This window comes from Pecten maximus, chromosome 12 (assembly GCF_902652985.1).
Source record: "Pecten maximus chromosome 12, xPecMax1.1, whole genome shotgun sequence".
In the NCBI taxonomy this organism is placed as follows: domain Eukaryota; kingdom Metazoa; phylum Mollusca; class Bivalvia; order Pectinida; family Pectinidae; genus Pecten; species Pecten maximus.
The window spans coordinates 1,159,710-1,177,757 of record NC_047026.1 but is presented as its reverse complement, the minus strand read 5'-3'; the positions used below and the strand labels follow the sequence as shown (position 1 = coordinate 1,177,757).

Below are 18,048 nucleotides of genomic sequence, written 5' to 3'. Positions count from 1 at the left end.
ATTTACTATCATTATAACGTACATGTAATATTTAACATTAAGCTTAATGAAATACATGTATTTAAGCTATATGTCATAAAAATGAAATATCACCATGAACTTACCAAAACAACAATAGTATATGGACAGCAAATGCTAATTAAAGGAGAGTTAACTTCTAACCACAACTGTTTTATCAACCGAGGTAAGTATTACATTAATTTAATGTTGACTTCCAACCCAGTTTTCTCGTTACCTATAGCATCTGTCGGCTGTATAGTATTACAGCTAATGCAGGACCTGGTGGACGTATCGATTTACTAAAATAAGTGATATCAAAGCTTTTATGGGTGGCGATCCTTGTCAATTACGACATAAAGTAACGCATTAAAAAAGTAACGCATTAAAATGCAGAAGTAGCGCGTAACTTTTGTATTTTAACGCGTTACTTTTGCATTTTAACGCGTTACTTTTGCATTTTTTTTTTTTATTATGTCGTTAGGTGGCACGAGCCGCGGTGGCCAAGTGGTTAAGGTGTACCGACACTTTATCACTAGCCCTCCACCTCTAGGTTGCGAGTTCGAAAATTACGTGGGGCAGTTGCCAGGTACTGACCGTAGGCCGGTGGTTTTTCTCCGGGTACTCCGGCTTTCCTCCACCTCCAAAACCTGGCACCTCCTTAAATGACCCTGGCTGTTAATAGGACGTTAAACAAAAACAAACCAAACCGCCACCCATAACGTTAAACTTTGCTCTTAAATTGTAGATCATCCGTTTACATATTAGATTCAAACTCTTTCTGAATTTTTATCGTTTTCTTATATCGCAGGCGTCTGTTTTTGGTAGGAAGAAAACATATTAGTCCCTACATGTACTCAGTATATCATCAGACGCCTGTGTCTATATACCGGGTACTGTACACACTGTGTAAAGGGAAGTAACTCTAACAAGTGTATTAACCAGACATCGGAAGTGCAACCTTGCAAAGTCAAGGTCGTCCTTGCCGGTACAGCTGAAGGTCGATCGGACGAACACCATCACAGGCAAAGATGACTACTAAGTACACAATCGTGTTTGTCAGGCACGGGGAGAGTGAATGGAATAAATTGAACAAATTCTGTGGCTGGTTTGATGCCGATTTGTCAGAGCAGGGATGTGAGGAGGCAAAAAATGCTGGAAAGGTAAGTTAACGTTAGCTGTCAGTACAGTAGTCCCCAGTAGGCTATTGGTGAGCGCTGCAGGTGCCGATGCATTTCGAAACAGATAGCCAGTTGTAGACTACAAGTAATATTCTATCTGTAAGTAAGAACATAATTATCCATATAATAATACCAATGTTTACAATACAAATCACTGAAGTAGAAGTCTAGCCTACAGTAGACTTTACTGGTACAGGGTATCTGTTATTGATAATTCTCTCCCCTGCCTGGTCAACGATATTTACAACATAACAACTGTATGCCCGTAACAATTTATTGTATAACACATTAGAAGGCGTCAGCCAGTTAGGGTGCCATGCTCCACTTTACTTAAATGTCTCTGGTATGCAAATGGCATAAGCAAGGCAACCCCAAAAGGAAATACACCTCTAGCACTACATGCAAGCTTGTTATCGAACACACAGCTTTAAGCATCTACATGATCAAACTCAAATAAATGAAGATCAATTTAAACAAAGCTCAATTAAACAAAACTCAAATTAAACATAGCTCAAATTAAACATAGCTCAAATTAAACATAGCTCAAATCAAACAAAGCTCAAATTAAGCAAATTAATAATACTTATGAATAAGCATGTTAATAAGCAAACATATTAAACACAAATACAAGCAGTTTGAGGGGCCGCATGGGGTCCTATCTATGACCAGGGAGGGAGGGAGGGAAAACAAAGTTGACACGCAAGCCAAAGTATCTCGAATGAATAAAACTTCTGTGATTCAAACCTAAACCGGGACCTAGGGGACCCTGGGTAAATCGGGGATTGGACGGAGGCCGTGAGTACCAGCTTACTTCACTGCCCAATCATTGGACCCACAGGGACACACCCCTCACAGGCCCAGGCAAACGGGAAAACAATTAGCCATTTTACATTAAAATTTTACAATTCTCTCCCCTGCCTGGTCAACGATATTTACAACATAACAACTGTATGCCCGTAACAATTTATTGTATAACACATTAGAAGGCGTCAGCCAGTTAGGGTGCCATGCTCCACTTTACTTAAATGTCTCTGGTATGCAAATGGCATAAGCAAGGCAACCCCAAAAGGAAATACACCTCTAGCACTACATGCAAGCTTGTTATCGAACACACAGCTTTAAGCATCTACATGATCAAACTCAAATAAATGAAGATCAATTTAAACAAAGCTCAATTAAACAAAACTCAAATTAAACATAGCTCAAATTAAACATAGCTCAAATTAAACATAGCTCAAATCAAACAAAGCTCAAATTAAGCAAATTAATAATACTTATGAATAAGCATGTTAATAAGCAAACATATTAAACACAAATACAAGCAGTTTGAGGGGCCGCCAAGCCTCCGGCCACCAAGCCCGAAAAAACTGCGGGAGGCTGATAACTTGGTTAATGATGCAATGCTAAAATTGCATCTCTCATGTTTCTGCAAACCTGAAGCCTATCCTCTAAGGAAAAACTGATATACGTTTTGTAGGCGTCGCTGGCCCAATCCCCCTGCACCTGAATTAACTCCCCTGGAATCCCCAAAGAAAAGGCCCAAGTGGCCCCTCCCCTGCGAAAACTATGCGAAGAGAACGAGGCAGCATCTAGGCCTACACTATGAATAAGTTCCCGTAGCCTCTGCTGAAATTGTGGGTAACAAAAGGGGACAATTTTCTTTCCTGTAGTCTTAAGGAAGGCTGGGGCCCTGGGACGTGCAGGGTTTAGATCAGTCATGCGAACAAAGGCATGTAAAGGACAAAGTGGGGACCCAGGAATGGCCACCAGAGGGGAACGCACGATCCGATGTCCGAATTGATTGGTCTTAGACCACTTTACGACAACCAAGAGGACCCCATCCTCTACTAAAATATCCTGTCGTAAAAGATGTTTACTAGGGTCAAATTTGTGACTACTATTAGGCATTAAATTAGACTTCCGCAGCATGAGATAGAAACTGAATAAAAACATACACCACAGAGTGGTGTCCTCTGGATCATCATGATCTAGTCGCTGATGTATCTTACCGAGAATCTGAGGGGTGATAGGTTTCGCTTGAGAGGGACAATGTGGGTTCAACCTCGACAAACCTTTCAAAACTAAGTTCAGTTCATATTGTCTAATGTCATACTTTAAGTTTAGCAACATGTGAAGAGTTTTGACTCCCGCTATATAGTTGCGAATAGAATCGACACTGATGAAAGTCCGACTTAAAAACTGAGCGTAAAGGCATATAATCTCCGTGCTTACCGGCAACGGCTGTTTCCGGAACGCTTCGCAAAACAGAAAATAAGCTTTCCATTGTGTACGGAAATTTCTATAAGTACCCTCAGCGAAGGCTGCTCTAGCGGACACCTTGAGATCTTTCCTAAGCTGTGACCAGGCAGTGTCTGGAAGGATGAAACAGGAGTCATAAAGCCTGATATCGCTAAAATTTACCTTATAAACTAGAAAAAGATACACTGCTATGTATATAGTGTCAACATATGTACAAAACTGAAGAAAAGGGTAAACCACCAAGAGAGGGATACATCACTATATATATACCCTGTCTCAACTACTATGTGTAGATAATCTACCAAGAGTGGGAGAAGGAGAACATGCTAGAGGGTACTACCTCCTCTACCAGGTCAACTTCCTTGGTCAAACGGATGAACTCCTGCTGGTGTATAACATCTAAATGCCACCTGGATAAATGGTCTGGTAGTCGATTTTGAATTCCAGAGATGTGTTGCGCCCTGATCTCAAATTCAAAACTAGCAGCAAAGTAACATATCTCTCTGAGACAGCTCTGCATAAATTGAATTCTGGACCTACCTGAGTTGAGGACCGATACCGTGGCTTCGTTGTCACATAGTATGACAATTCTCTTACCTTTAAAGGCACTGGCCCAGAGTTTTATACTCACCATAACTGTTAACAACTCTAGGATGTTTATACATGGGGACAGTTGAAGGATGGTGTCTGGGAACTCTGTATGAAAGTATCTACCCATGAAGTAGCCTCCCCCGCCTGTGAGACAAGCATCTGAGGCAAACTCAGTGTCTGGAGTGGACCATTGTTCCAGAAACATAATGGACACACCGTTATACTGTGCCAGAAAAATGTGCCACCACAATATGTCCTTTCTCACCTCTTCTGAAATACTCCAGGAACGATGACTGTCCTGACCAATCGACCGGAGCCAGTTCAATATACGGCTAACAAAAAGTCGACCTGGACGAACACAGGCAGCGACAAACTGTAATTTTCCCAGCAGGGATTGAATCTCCTTTAAGGAAGCCCTTTCCTTTTTCAACCATTCGCAGGTTAAGATTCCTATTTCCTGCAACCTAAAATCAGGGACCTCTAAGACCATCCTGACTGTGTCAAACAAGACACCCAAAAAAACCATACGAGTGGCAGGAGGCTCTGCCTTCTTCTCCGATTCGATAAAGCCACAATCAGAGAGAAGGGAACCAAGTCTCCAGAAAGCCAAATCTGCCATGTCCGGGCACTCAGCCCCTGCAAAATCATCTAGATAATTGAGGACCAGAAAACCGTCCTGCAGCATTAAGAACGAAATCAGACTTGTGACTCTTTGACAAATGTACGCTGCCGAACGCAAACCCATAGATAAGACCCGATCAAAATACATCTTACCTTCCCAAGAGAAACCTAAAAAACGAATATCTCCCGGGTCGATGGGAATTTGTCTGTAAGCCTTCCTAAGGTCTCTCTTGAAAAGACAACAACCCCTCCCTTTCTCCTTGATAATCTCTACCAGGTCATCTACCCTGGGGTATGACAATGAGATGGGGTCCCCTAAATATGAAGTCTTGGGGATACAACTATTTACTGACTTAGAGTCCGGAAAGCTCAAATCCAAAATTATGCGTCTTTCCTCAGAATCCCTCTTTGGAACTGAGTTTAAGGGGGAAATCACCATGGGTAAGGAAAACGGATTTTCCTCAAATGGACCTAACACCGACTCATTTGCCAACTCAATACGTAAATACTCACTTATTTCCTGAGGAAAGTCTGTAGCTCCTTTGTGATTTCTGTACTTGATAGAAGAACTTACCTCTGAAGTAGCCTCCTGGCGATGAATTAAGAGGTGGTTGTCTAACCCTATGGGAAAACCAAACTCTAAAAATTTTAAAACCTCTAGATCCGAGTACAACTCTAACCTGTCTTTCATATATCTGATGTTAAAATTTGACTTAACAGGGGTCCTTTGGGTATTAAAATTAAAGCAGGATTGAACCTGTAAATTTCTAACAGTTTCTTCGGGTACCTCAGAAACTATATCATCTACAGCGTCTATAGGTATATGTCTATAATCAATATCTTGGCCACCCGATACAAACAAATTACCTCCAAATTCAAAAGGCACATACTCGGGTTCTATAATTGAGGTGTCTGGATCTATCTCAATACCTACAGACGGGACGGTTAGTCACAAGGCATTTGGACATGTCTCTGCTGATTCAGGATGTTGTCTTTTTACCCCATCTTTTTTCCAACATGTGGCACAGATATGTAGCAAATGCCTTTTGACACCCCGTATGTCGCCATCATGATCCCCTCTTTCGCTACAACGATTTTTCTGAAACATTACACAAAACCAAACTCTCCCAGAGTCCGACTGAATCGGACCACTATTTCTGGGTTTCTCATTTTTTTGCATCAACACATGTTTCGCCAAAATTGGGACTTCAATACTTGAGGGATCATCTGACCATGATCTCTCACCCAACTCTATCTTGCGAAGCCATGCCGCATACCATGCAAGCAAGGCTTTCCATTCATAAATATTGCTATAATACACAATTTTCTGAAGGAATACTGTCCTTCCTTCCTTCTCTGAAGCAGAGCTCGTCTTGGAAATTATCTCAAGCTCTCCCGCCACAAATAATTTAAAGGTGAGATCTTGAAACTGGGGATTCTTACTTACATATTCGTATTGAAGAAAGTGGTGGGGATAAGCTTGAGGGAATTTCACGACGTCTCCAGCTTTAGCTTTCAAACCAGATCTGAGTTTTTCACCCTTACGTGCTCGTTTAAAGCTATTGTAGGAAGCCGATGAGGCGACTGATAGAGTGTCAGAGTCAGTATCACTACCGGAAAATTCCGGCAACACCCTGGACATCTTCTTGCTCGATCTGCTGACCAGCTGGTCCATTTTTCTCAGTTTAATCAAGTCTATGTCGTTAGGCATACCTGAACCAAGGCCAGTCGCTGCTGATTGAGGCTGATCCTGCTGGATGTCATCTAACTGCCTCTGAAGATCATCCCGCTTCTTCCTTCTGTCCTTTAATGCACTGTTCAATCTGGCCGACTCCAGTTTTTTCTCTAACAGCGCGATCTCCCGGTCTGCCTCCTCAAGGCGCTTGTCCACATCACTAACCAAAGGAGACTCGATGCAAACGTTCTCTAGACTGCGATTAGCCCGGGGCGTGACAGATTTACCCCCTTCAGCCATTCCTGCACACGAAGCGAAAAATAGGTCCTCTTGATTTGCAATGTTTATAGACAGTTCTTGAGGGTTCGTTTCAGATATATCGGACACACTACTGTCCCAATTCCCTTCGTGTAAGGATCGATAATCAATTCGGGATTTGGTTCTACGATTTCTCTGCATGACCCAATCAAGTTCATTCACCATTCACCGGCCATATTAACAAGTGCGTAAATCGATGTTCCCAACACAAATCGGATCGTTGGACTCGTAGCTCGGAGTTCCCAACACAATGGGAAATAAATCGAGAGTTCGTAATTATACAGCTTAATCAGGTTTCGTGTCGAAGAATTGATTCTCCTGATCTTCTGTTACTCGAATATGCTCGTGATTGATACCATCGTAATGAAAGTTCGGTCGTATGTGCCCGACTTAGGCTCCGAACTTCCGACTTGACGTGACAAAAAACAAAGTTGACACGCAAGCCAAAGTATCTCGAATGAATAAAACTTCTGTGATTCAAACCTAAACCGGGACCTAGGGGACCCTGGGTAAATCGGGGATTGGACGGAGGCCGTGAGTACCAGCTTACTTCACTGCCCAATCATTGGACCCACAGGGACACACCCCTCACAGGCCCAGGCAAACGGGAAAACAATTAGCCATTTTACATTAAAATTTTACAATTATCTATATTTCTTGACGTAAAACTTTGTATCACGTCATGAAAATATATGTCGAAATTGTATCAACAGGGGCTTACCGAATGTAAATTTATAGCACAAAATACAGTCACAGTGACCTACAGATTAATCACGTGATCACAACGTGTAATAACAACAGGACTCTGTTCAATGGATAATATTCAATTTCTACTCAAGTTGGGCTCAATGAAACTCCAATTTTTATCAGGTAAAAATCTCTCCTTCAAGCCCTAGAGTGATGACTGATTTTGTTTACATTCAAAATTAGCTTGTAATGCTTTAAATATGCTCATTTAAAATCAAATAAATTCATAATCATGTAAATTGTCCAAATGCGTGTCAAGTCCCTGTGTGACAGGTGTTCGAAAATTAAATGAGGCCTCCATTTCAATCATGGTGTACAGGGAAGTTCAGTCGATCAAAGAGAACTATCGGTAAACATAACAACTTCATCACATATTTCGTAAAGATGGCTGTTCAGTTCGAATTGAAGCAGGAGACAACCAGAAGACACAGTGGTCATTATTCTTCCGCACAGCTGGCAGACATTTTTTATAATTAATTTTCAATTCAAGGCCAAAATCAACATTTCAAGTAAATCATGCCATTTTCATATTGTTTTGCGGCAAATATGTTGCATAGTCATATTTTTGTCTTAATACTGGTTTGGTAATTTTCTAATGATGGACTTTTTCATTTAACACAAAATATTAGTCTTGCACAAGTTCTAGTAACAGAAGGCTAGTGCTTCTTTAGTTTATAAGGAAAACTATGTGTTATTTCACTGAAATAGACCTATTGAATATTGCTTTGGTCGATTTCATGGGGTGATGAATTGAGTTGATCTTGAGAAGAATTAAACATTAACTGCCTCGCAGTTCATTCAATATGTCTCAAGAGCAACTCAATTCATCAACCTCATCGACCAAAGTAATATTCAATCCTTAAATGCTCTATCCCTGAGTCCATTATATCACAGTGGTCCGTTACAAATGATATAAGATGCAACCCGTTAACTAACCCCTGTGTCTATATATAACTATGAATTTTGCATTTGGTATGACACTATAGCTGCTAATGCCATTTTAATACAGTGGTTTTAATGTATGAGGACACACAATAAAATCCTCTGAACTTGGATACATATTGGTAAGTAAGAAAGTGTGTTTCAAAAATAAGCAGACAAACGGCACTTTTTCAGTCACAGCTCTAGATACTCATGTCATTGAAATCACATTGCAAACAAAAACTTCAATAAATATGTTGCAAAAAAGATATAGGAAATGCCATTTTGTTAGACTTTTTTTAAAGGCCCTTTATAATTATACAAACATGCCTTGAGTTCAGGGGATTTTTATCCTTTGTAATAAGATGTGTTGGGAATTCCAGATCATCCTCCCTTTTTTTCATGTTCTAATTTTTCATTTCCTATTCTTCCACAGGCACTAGAGACAGCTTAAAAGACAACTCTGAAAACATTTACCTGTCTATAAAGACCAGTGTCTCTCTAGAACGGTCTTTACAGACAGGTTTGACTATATTATATCGCACAAAATTTCTGATAGATTTGCATTATATAGAAATATATCATAATTGAATTGATCACTGTACATGTTCATAGAAATAATTAGTTATATGTTTGTTTTTCATCAGATGTTGAAGGAGAAGGGTTACGTGTTTGATGTAGCCTTCACCAGTGTTTTGAAGCGAGCAATAAAGACCCTGTACTTAGTCCAGGATGAGATGGACAACCATTGGATCCCTGTCACAAGGCACTGGAGACTCAACGAGCGTCACTATGGAGGATTACAAGGCCTGAATAAGGCAGAGACAGCAGCCAAACACGGAGAGGCACAGGTCAAGGTGACTGTCTAGTTCATTTGTCAGTCGGAACAGTCACAGCTCAGGTGTGACTGTCTAGTTCAGTTGTCTCAGTCACAGCTCAGGTGTGACTGTTTAGTTCACAACTCAGGGGTGACTGTCTAGTTCAGTTGTCACAGTCATAGGTCAGGGAGACTGTTTAGTTCAGTTGTCACAGTCACAGCTCAGGTGTGACTGTTTAGTTCAGTTGTCTTAGTTCAGGGGTGACTGTCTAGTTCAGTTGTCTCAGTCACAGCTCAGGTGTGACTGTTTAGTTCAGTTGTCTCAGTCACAGCTCAGGGGTGACTGTTTAGTTCAGTTGTCTTAGTTCAGGGGTGACTGTCTAGTTCAGTTGTCTCAGTCACAGCTCAGGAGTGACTGTCTAGTTCAGTTGTCTCAGTCACAGGTCAGGTGTGACTGTTTAGTTCAGTTGTCTTAGTTCAGGGGTGACTGTCTAGTTCAGTTGTCTCAGTCACAGCTCAGGAGTGACTGTCTAGTTCAGTTGTCTCAGTCACAGCTCAGGTGTGACTGTTTAGTTCAGTTGTCTTAGTTCAGGGGTGACTGTCTAGTTCAGTTGTCTCAGTCACAGCTCAGGTGTGACTGTTTAGTTCAGTTGTCTCAGTCACAGCTCAGGTGTGACTGTCTAGTTCAGTTGTCTCAGTCACAGCTCAGGTGTGACTGTCTAGTTCAGTTGTCTCGGTCACAGCTCAGGGGTGACTGTCTAGTTCAGTTGTCTCAGTCACAGCTCAGGAGTGACTGTTTAGTTCAATTGTCTCAGTCACAGCTCAAGGATGACTGTCTAGTTCAGTTGTCACAGTCACAGTTTAGGAGTGACTGTCTAGTTCAGTTGACTCAGTCACAGCTCAGGGGTGACTGTCTAGTTCAGTTGTCTCAGTCACAGCTCAAGGATGACTGTCTAGTTCAGTTGTCTCAGTCACAGCTCAGGGGTGACTGTCTAGTTCAATTGTCTCAGTCACAGCTCAGGGGTGACTGTCTACTTCAGTTGTCTAAGTCACAGCTCAGGGGTGACTGTCTACTTCAGTTGTCACAGTCATAGGTCAGATGTGACTGTCTAGTTCAGTTGTCACAGTCATATGTCAGATGTGACTGTCTAGTTCAGTTGTCTCAGTCACAGCTCAGGGGTGACTGTCTAGTTCCATTGTCTCAGTCACAGCTCAGGGGTGACTGTCTACTTCAGTTGTCACAGTCATAGGTCAGATGTGACTGTCTAGTTCAGTTGTCACAGTCATATGTCAGATGTGACTGTCTAGTTCAGTTGTCTCAGTCACAGCTCAGGGGTGACTGTCTAGTTCCATTGTCTCAGTCACAGCTCAGGTGTGACTGTCTAGTTCAATTGTCTCAGTCACAGCTCAAGGATGACTGTCTAGTTCAGTTGTCTCAGTCTGACACAGCTCAGTGGTGACTGTCTAGTTCAGTTGTCACAGTCACAACTCAGGGATGACTGTCTACTTCAGTTGTCACAGTCATAGGTCAGATGTGACTGTCTAGTTCAGTTGTCTCTGTCACAGGTCAGGGGTGACTGTTTAGTTCAGTTGTCACAGTCATAGGTCAGATGTGACTGTCTAGTTCAGTTGTCTCTGTCACAGCTCAGGGGTGACTGTCTAGTTCAGTAGTCTCAGTCAGTTTAGGAGTGACTGTCTAGTTCAGTTGTCTCTGTCACAGCTCAGGAGTGACTGTTTAGTTCAGTTGTCTCAGTCACAGGTCAGGAGTGACTGTTTAGTTCAGTTGTCTCAGTCACAGCTCAGTTGTGACTGTCTAGTTCAGTAGTCTCAGTCAGCTCAGGGATGACTGTCTAGTTCAGTTGTCTCTGTAACAGCTCAGGGATGACTGTCTAGTTCAGTTGTCTAGGTCACAGCTCAGATGTGACTGTCTAGTTCAGTTGTCACAGTCACAGGTCAGGGGTGACTGGCTAGTTCACAGGTCAAGATGACTGTCTAGTTCAGTTGTCTCAGTCACAGCTCAGGTGTGACTGTTTAGTTCACAACTCAGGGGTGACTATCTAGTTCAGTTGTCACAGTCATAGGTCAAGGAGACTGTCTAGTTCAGGTGTCTCAGTCACAGCTCTGGGGTGACTGTCTAGTCCAGTTGTCTCTGTCACAGCTCAGGAGTGACTGTCTAGTTCAGTTGTCACAGCTCAGGAGTGACTGTCTAGTTCAGTTGACTCAGTCACAGCTCAGGGGTGACTGTTTAGTTCAGTTGTCACAGTTCAGGAGTGACTGTCTAGTTCAGTTGACTCAGTCACAGCTCAGGGGTGACTGTTTAGTTCAGTTGTCCCAGTCACAGCTCAGTTGTGACTGTCTAGTTCAGTTGTCTCTGTCACAGCTCAGGTGTGACTGTCTAGTTCAGGTGTCTCAGTCACAGCTCAGGTGTGACTGTCTACTTCAGTTGTCACAGTCACAGGTCAGGGGTGACTGGCTAGTTCACAGGTCAAGGTGATTGTCTAGTTCAGTTGTCTCAGTCACAGCTCAGGTGTGACTGTTTTGTTCACAACTCAGGGGTGACTGTCTAGTTCAGTTGTCACAGTCATAGGCCAAGGAGACTGTCTAGTTCAGGTGTCTCTGTCACAGTTCAGGGGTGACTGTCTAGTTCAATTGTCTCAGTCACAGGTCAGGGGTGACTGTCTAGTTCAGTTGTCACAGCTCAGGAGTGACTGTCTAGTTCAGTTGTCTCAGTCACAACTCAGGGGTGACTGTCTAGTTCAGTTGTCACAGCTCAGGGGTGACTGTCTAGTTCAGTTGTCTCAGTCACAGCTCAGGAGTGACTGTCTAGTTCAGCTGTCACAGTCATATGTCAGATGTGACTGTCTTGTTCAGTTGTCCCTGTCACAGCTCAGGGGTGACTGTCTAGTTCAGTTGTCTCAGTCACAGAACAGGGGTGACTGTCTAGTTCAGTTGTCACAGTCACAGCTCAGGAGTGACTGCCTAGTTCAGTTGTCTCAGTCACAGGTCAGGGGTGACTGTCTAGTTCAGTTGTCTCTGTCACAGCTCATGAGTGACTGTTTAGTTCAGTTGTCTCAGTCACAGCTCAGGGGTGACTGTCTAGTTCAGTTGTCACAGTCACAGCTCAGGGGTGACTGTTTAGTTCAGTTGTCTCAGTCACAGCTCAGGGGTGACTGTCTAGTCCAGCTGTCTCTGTCACAACTCAGGGGTGACTGTCTAGTTCAGTTGTCTCTGTCACAACTCAGGGGTGACTGTCTAGTCCAGCTGTCACAGTCACAGCTCAGGAGTGACTGTCTAGTTCAGTTGTCTCTGTCACAGCTCAGGGGTGACTGTCTAGTTCAGTTGTCACAGTCACAGCTCAGGAGTGACTGTCTAGTCCAGCTGTCACAGTCACAGCTCAGGAGTGACTGTCTAGTTCAGCTGTCACAGTCACAGCTCAGGAGTGACTGTCTAGTCCAGTTGTCACAGTCACAGCTCAGGAGTGACTGTCTAGTTCAGTTGTCTCTGTCACAGCTCATGAGTGACTGTTTAGTTCAGTTGTCTCAGTCACAGCTCAGGGGTGACTGTCTAGTTCAGTTGTCACAGCTCAGGGGTGACTGTCTAGTCCAGCTGTCACAGTCACAGCTCAGGAGTGACTGTCTAGTTCAGTTGTCACAGTCACAGCTCAGGGGTGACTGTCAAGTTCAGTTGTCTCAGTCACAGCTCAGGAGTGACTGTCTAGTTCAGTTGTCTCGGTCACAGCTCAGATGTGACTGTCTAGTTCAGTTGTCTCAGTCACAGCTCAGGAGTGACTGTCTACTTCAGTTGTCACAGTCACAGTTCAGGGGTGACTGTCTAGTTCAGTTGTCTCAGTCACAGTTCAGGGGTGACTGTCTAGTCCAGCTGTCACAGTCACAGCTCAGGGGTGACTGTCTAGTTCAGTTGTCTCAGTCACAGCTCAGGAGTGACTGTCAAGTTCAGTTGTCTCGGTCACAGCTCAGATGTGACTGTCTAGTTCAGTTGTCTCGGTCACAGCTCAGATGTGACTGTCTAGTCCAGCTGTCACAGTCACAGCTCAGGGGTGACTGTCTACTTCAGTTGTCACAGTCACAGTTCAGGGGTGACTGTCTAGTTCAGTTGTCTCAGTCACAGCTCAGGGGTGACTGTCTAGTCCAGCTGTCACAGTTCAGGGGTGACTGTCTAGTTCAGTTGTCACAGTCACAGCTCAGGGGTGACTGTTTAGTTCAGTTGTCTCAGTCACAGCTCAGGAGTGACTGTCTAGTCCAGCTGTCACAGTCACAGCTCAGGGGTGACTGTTTAGTTCAGTTGTCTCAGTCACAGCTCAGGAGTGACTGTCTAGTCCAGCTGTCACAGTCACAGCTCAGGGGTGACTGTCTAGTTCAGTTGTCTCTGTCACAGCTCAGGAGTGACTGTTTAGTTCAGTTGTCTCAGTCACAGCTCAGGAGTGACTGTCTAGTCCAGCTGTCACAGTCACAGCTCAGGAGTGACTGTCTAGTTCAGTTGTCTCAGTAACAGGTCAGGAGTGACTGTCTAGTCCAGCTGTCACAGTCACAGCTCAGGGGTGACTGTCTAGTTCAGTTGTCTCTGTCACAGCTCAGGGGTGACTGTCTTCTTCAGTTGTCACAGTCATAGGTCAGATGTGACCGTCTAGTTCAGTTGTCTCAGTCACAGCTCAGATGTGACTGTCTAGTTCAGTTGTCTCAGTCACAGGTCAGGGGTGACTGTCTAGTTCAGTTGTCTCAGTCACAGCTCAGGGGTGACTGTCTAGTTCAGTTGTCTCAGTCACAGCTCAGGGGTGACTGTTTAGTTCAGTTGTCTCGGTCACAGCTCAGGGGTGACCGTCTAGTTCAGTTGTCTCTGTCACAGGTCAGATGTGACTGTCTAGTTCAGTTGTCTCAGTCACAGCTCAGGGGTGACTGTCTAGTTCAGTTGTCTCTGTCACAACTCAGGGGTGACTGTCTAGTTCTGTTGTCACAGCTTAGGGGTGACTGTCTAGTTCAATTGTCTCAATCACAAGTCAAGGTGACTGTCTTATTCAGTTGTCTCAGACTCAGCTAGGGAGAATTTCCCTCAGTCCATTCTGTAACGTTACCAAACAGGCTGAGGAGAATATCTCTATATACCATTCTGTATCCTGATAAATACTTCATGTAGCTCAGCCATATACCAAATAGGCTAGGGAGAAGTTATCTATAGCCCATTCTGTAACCCCACTAGATACTAACTGTATGGAAATTGTATAAATTCATGTCAGGCCTCCAGTGTATTCCTACCAAAGTATCTTGGGATATATTTATTTTTTTACAATATTTTATGATTAATCTCTTGCTATACTTTTCCCTCTTTTTGTCAGTAAATCAGAATCAACAGATTTATCTTGATGGCTTTTTATGTAGATTTATTGTTAGCTTTTATCAAAAATTTCACCAGGTATTTCATTTAAATATTTCAATCATTTTTTGCTGTTTTGACTTAATTTTGTTTTATATAATTTCAGATTTGGAGACGATCATACGATGTTCCCCCACCGGCTTTGGAGGATGGAGATGAAAGACTTTCTTCCAATGATGCAAAATATGCAGTATGTGTTTAATTCATTTAAAGAATTTTACATGTAATTTTGAAAAATATTTTCAAACTATTTTCATGATGTTCAATACAAAAATTCTTTCTCTAGATATAAACTATCTTGAACCTTTTTATTTCAGCATTTGGATGCATCAGTTGTTCCAAGATGTGAATGCCTCAAAGACACCGTGGCAAGAGTACTTCCTTACTGGCACGACATAATAGTCCCAACAATTAAAGTCAGTACCTAAAACAATGGTGCAGTATAGTAGGTCAATGTGGCTTCATATTCTCCTCATAATCAAACAGGGGCATCATCATGTGTTTATCTCATAAAGCCTCAAAACATTTGGCTTTAGTAATCAGGGCTTTTTCTGGGGGCTTTTTGGGGCCGTTAATGGGCCCCATTCCCAATTGAAATCATTTCATATTTAAGCCAAATTCCCAAAATTTGCAGTTTACTCCTGAAAAAATATTTCCCAATTCACCAATTTTCTTCCCAAAATGAGACAAAAAGGCCCTTTCCCAAACCAGTGAGAAAAAGCCCTGTAGTTGTACCCATAATTAATACCAAATTACTACCTGTTAACAGTGATCAAGATTTAAGAGGTTAATTGATAAGGATTTTAAGAGATATAATTAAAGGAGTAAAGAGTTGAATTGATCAAGATCATAAAGCTATAATTAAAAGAGATAATTTAAAAAGAACTCCATCAAATGAAGTAGTAAACTGTTTAGATTTTGGAACTTTTGTTATTTATTGACAGTCCGGCCAGAGGGTCCTTATATCTGCTCACGGTAACAGTCTGAGGGCACTGGTCAAATACCTCGACAACATTTCTGATAAAGAAATTCCAGAATTAAATATCCCTACTGGTAAGTATTTTGCTTATCTACCCTAAATAATTAACTTAATATACATATGTACATACCTCACAAATGAGACTGGTGTATGTTAAAATTTCAGAACATGAGAATTATGTATGTGAAATGAACATTAAATATGTCTTGACAGGTGAGATTTGTTCCCTAACAGGTGAGAGTACCTCAATCTTCCCCGAGTAATATTTTGGTTGCTTTATTGTTTCGTGATTAAGATTTGTACAACATGGTATGAACTATTATAATAGTAAAGCATTTAAGCTTACAATGATAAAATATGGTCAGTAAATGTTTGAATCTTTCGACAGGTATTCCCCTCGTATACGAGCTTACCGCCGACATTAAGCCTGTAAAAAGTTACTACCTGGCTGACGAAGCTCAGGTCAAGGCTGCAATGGAGAAAGTAGCCAATCAGGGCAAGGCTAAGCAGTAGGCTGCCATGGCAACGATTGACACACAAGACTGATTCACCACAAGGGTGTTGAGCGTCACAGAGATTTGAGCACAAGTTTCATTACTCGCATTTGTTTCAATGTATGCATCTTGTTGTTTGATATTTGTTAAAGATCTGCTATGAAACATCTGCAGTTCATCGATATACACTTAGAAGTGTAAACTGCAGTGCTAATAGACAGTTGATAGCTAGGCTTGAAACTCAATAATATTAAGTCAACATCTGTGCTACTTTTTTGAAATTATTTTTACTGTGGAAGTTATTTTTGTAGTCTGGAGATTATTTATCGAGGAAATATGGTTTTTAACTTATATTTAATGTAAACCTAATTTCTATTATATTTATAATGTTTGTCCAAAATCTACCCTTCCCTGCCATTTAAGGTGTGTTTATAGTTGCTTCCTGTAGAAATCCGCATGTCATGTAAAAGATTTTGAAGATATTATGGTGCAAATTTAATCACTTTTTTGTCAAATTTGGTGTCAAGATATTCCACTCATTCCATTGCCAGCTAGCAAACCTTGCATAATTGTATACTTAATGAATCTAGATTTACTGACAGATCTATCTAAAGTGTTGAATTGGAAAATAAAATGTTTTAGTTCAGTTTTTTACAGTCTTATTATTGTGTTTAAAACAAAACAATTCAGCAAATCGGAGACTAGATCCTCAATGGAGGTGACATTATAAGCCAAGAATGCATAAATGATCAATTAGATCAAATAGATTATAAGATGAGCCTAAACCCAAAGTATGACCTTCCAGTGAAGAGTAATGATGAAGATAAACTTTTTCTTTGATGAGGTCAAAGGTCAAAATGTTGGTCAGTGACCTACCTCAGATATATTGTAGAGAAAACTGGTGTAAGAAATATCACCTGTCTTCTCTGAGAGGCCAATGAAGTGCCCTGTATCCCGAAACCCAACAATGAAGTCAGTACTCCAGTTTTCGTTTCTATCGTAGGTTAAGACCTTGGGCGGAAGACAGTTCCAAATCAGGGGAGATAATCCATGATGTTCACTACAATATATTGCTCACCAAAGTAAACTTTGTGCCCCAATTATGCAGTTCCAGTGTCATGTAATGTACAGGAAAGAGTACGGACAAGATAATGTACAGATAATTTGATAGACAATGCAAAGATTGAGTCCCTGCAGGTTCCATGGTGGGTGACCAATAAAGTTGTGGGTCTAAATGCCAAGATATAACAATCAAAGTTTTTAGGTCACTCTAGACGAAGTCTCAGTTGACCTATTGCAATTACCTTTTGTCTGGCTGCGTGTGTTGCTTGGCGTCGGTCGTAAACAATTTACATTTTCAACTTTTTCTCGATAACCAACAGGCTCCGGGACCTGATAATGGGTTTGTAGCATGCTCAGATGAGGGCTACCAAATTTGTTCAAATGGATGACCTTGACCTTAATTCAAGGTCATATAGGGGTCAAATATGTTTACACTCTTTAAAATAACTTCTTGATAACCAAGAGGCCCAGATACCTGAAAATAGGTTTGTAGCATGTTAAGATGAAGGGCTAATTTTTTCAATAGGTGAAAATCTGAACACATTAAATTCTGATAAGTTGATGTGAAACATATGAAGTACAATAACGCAAACACTGATATAAACCATATTGTTTTTATTTGGAAAAAGAATACAGTAAGTACTACTTCAAAAACTACTGTACCTGACAGGGAGGAAGACGCCTTTAAGGTCTCGTATCTACTTGATATCATTTCACAAAATTATTACTGGTAAGTTGAAACGTCTGGGTTCACTAGTACTGCGTCCTACCCTTCTGGTACAGTGGATTCTGAACTAGTCTTACACATGGATTGTACCACTGCAGGCGATTGAAGCATGCACATATTCTGTCCAGATAATCAAGTATTATCGATCTCCGGACAGTATCACATTTACAATGTTATGACTGTGTGAAACACTAGTACAGTTTAAGCTAAATGATTGCTTTATAAAAAGTGTAACATTTACAGAGATAACATACAGAGGCTTATGCAATAA

General features: G+C 41.7%; 2 protein-coding genes across 2 annotated transcripts; one reads left to right on the top strand and one right to left on the bottom strand.

Annotated features, from left to right (window-relative positions):
* The first annotated feature begins 945 nt into the window (after positions 1-945).
* Positions 946-16,637, top strand: LOC117339228 (probable phosphoglycerate mutase). The gene is made up of 6 exons (XM_033900704.1): positions 946-1,160; positions 8,958-9,167; positions 14,622-14,705; positions 14,833-14,931; positions 15,460-15,568; positions 15,883-16,637. Exons 1-6 carry the CDS (start codon positions 1,029-1,031, stop codon positions 16,005-16,007), a joined length of 759 nt encoding a protein of 252 aa, XP_033756595.1. The 5' UTR covers positions 946-1,028; the 3' UTR covers positions 16,008-16,637.
* LOC117339227 lies at positions 2,070-6,701 on the bottom strand. The gene is made up of 2 exons (XM_033900703.1): positions 6,363-6,701; positions 2,070-3,550 (listed from the first exon to the last, which is right to left on the bottom strand). Exons 1-2 carry the CDS (start codon positions 6,622-6,624, stop codon positions 2,568-2,570), a joined length of 1,245 nt encoding a protein of 414 aa, XP_033756594.1. The 5' UTR covers positions 6,625-6,701; the 3' UTR covers positions 2,070-2,567.
* Positions 16,638-18,048: the final 1,411 nt, after the last annotated feature.

Excerpts from the sequence above, each read along its gene's own strand:
- LOC117339228 (XM_033900704.1), top strand. The coding sequence starts at position 1,029 with ATGACTACTAAGTACACAATCGTGTTTGTCAGGCACGGGGAGAGTGAA. Across the intron at positions 9,168-14,621 it reads ACGGAGAGGCACAGGTCAAG|ATTTGGAGACGATCATACGA; the intron begins GTGACTGTCTAG and ends ATATAATTTCAG. Across the intron at positions 14,706-14,832 it reads CCAATGATGCAAAATATGCA|CATTTGGATGCATCAGTTGT; the intron begins GTATGTGTTTAA and ends TTTTTATTTCAG.
- LOC117339227 (XM_033900703.1), bottom strand. The coding sequence starts at position 6,624 with ATGGCTGAAGGGGGTAAATCTGTCACGCCCCGGGCTAATCGCAGTCTA. Across the intron at positions 3,551-6,362 it reads AGCGACTGGCCTTGGTTCAG|ACACTGCCTGGTCACAGCTT; the intron begins GTATGCCTAACG and ends TCATCCTTCCAG.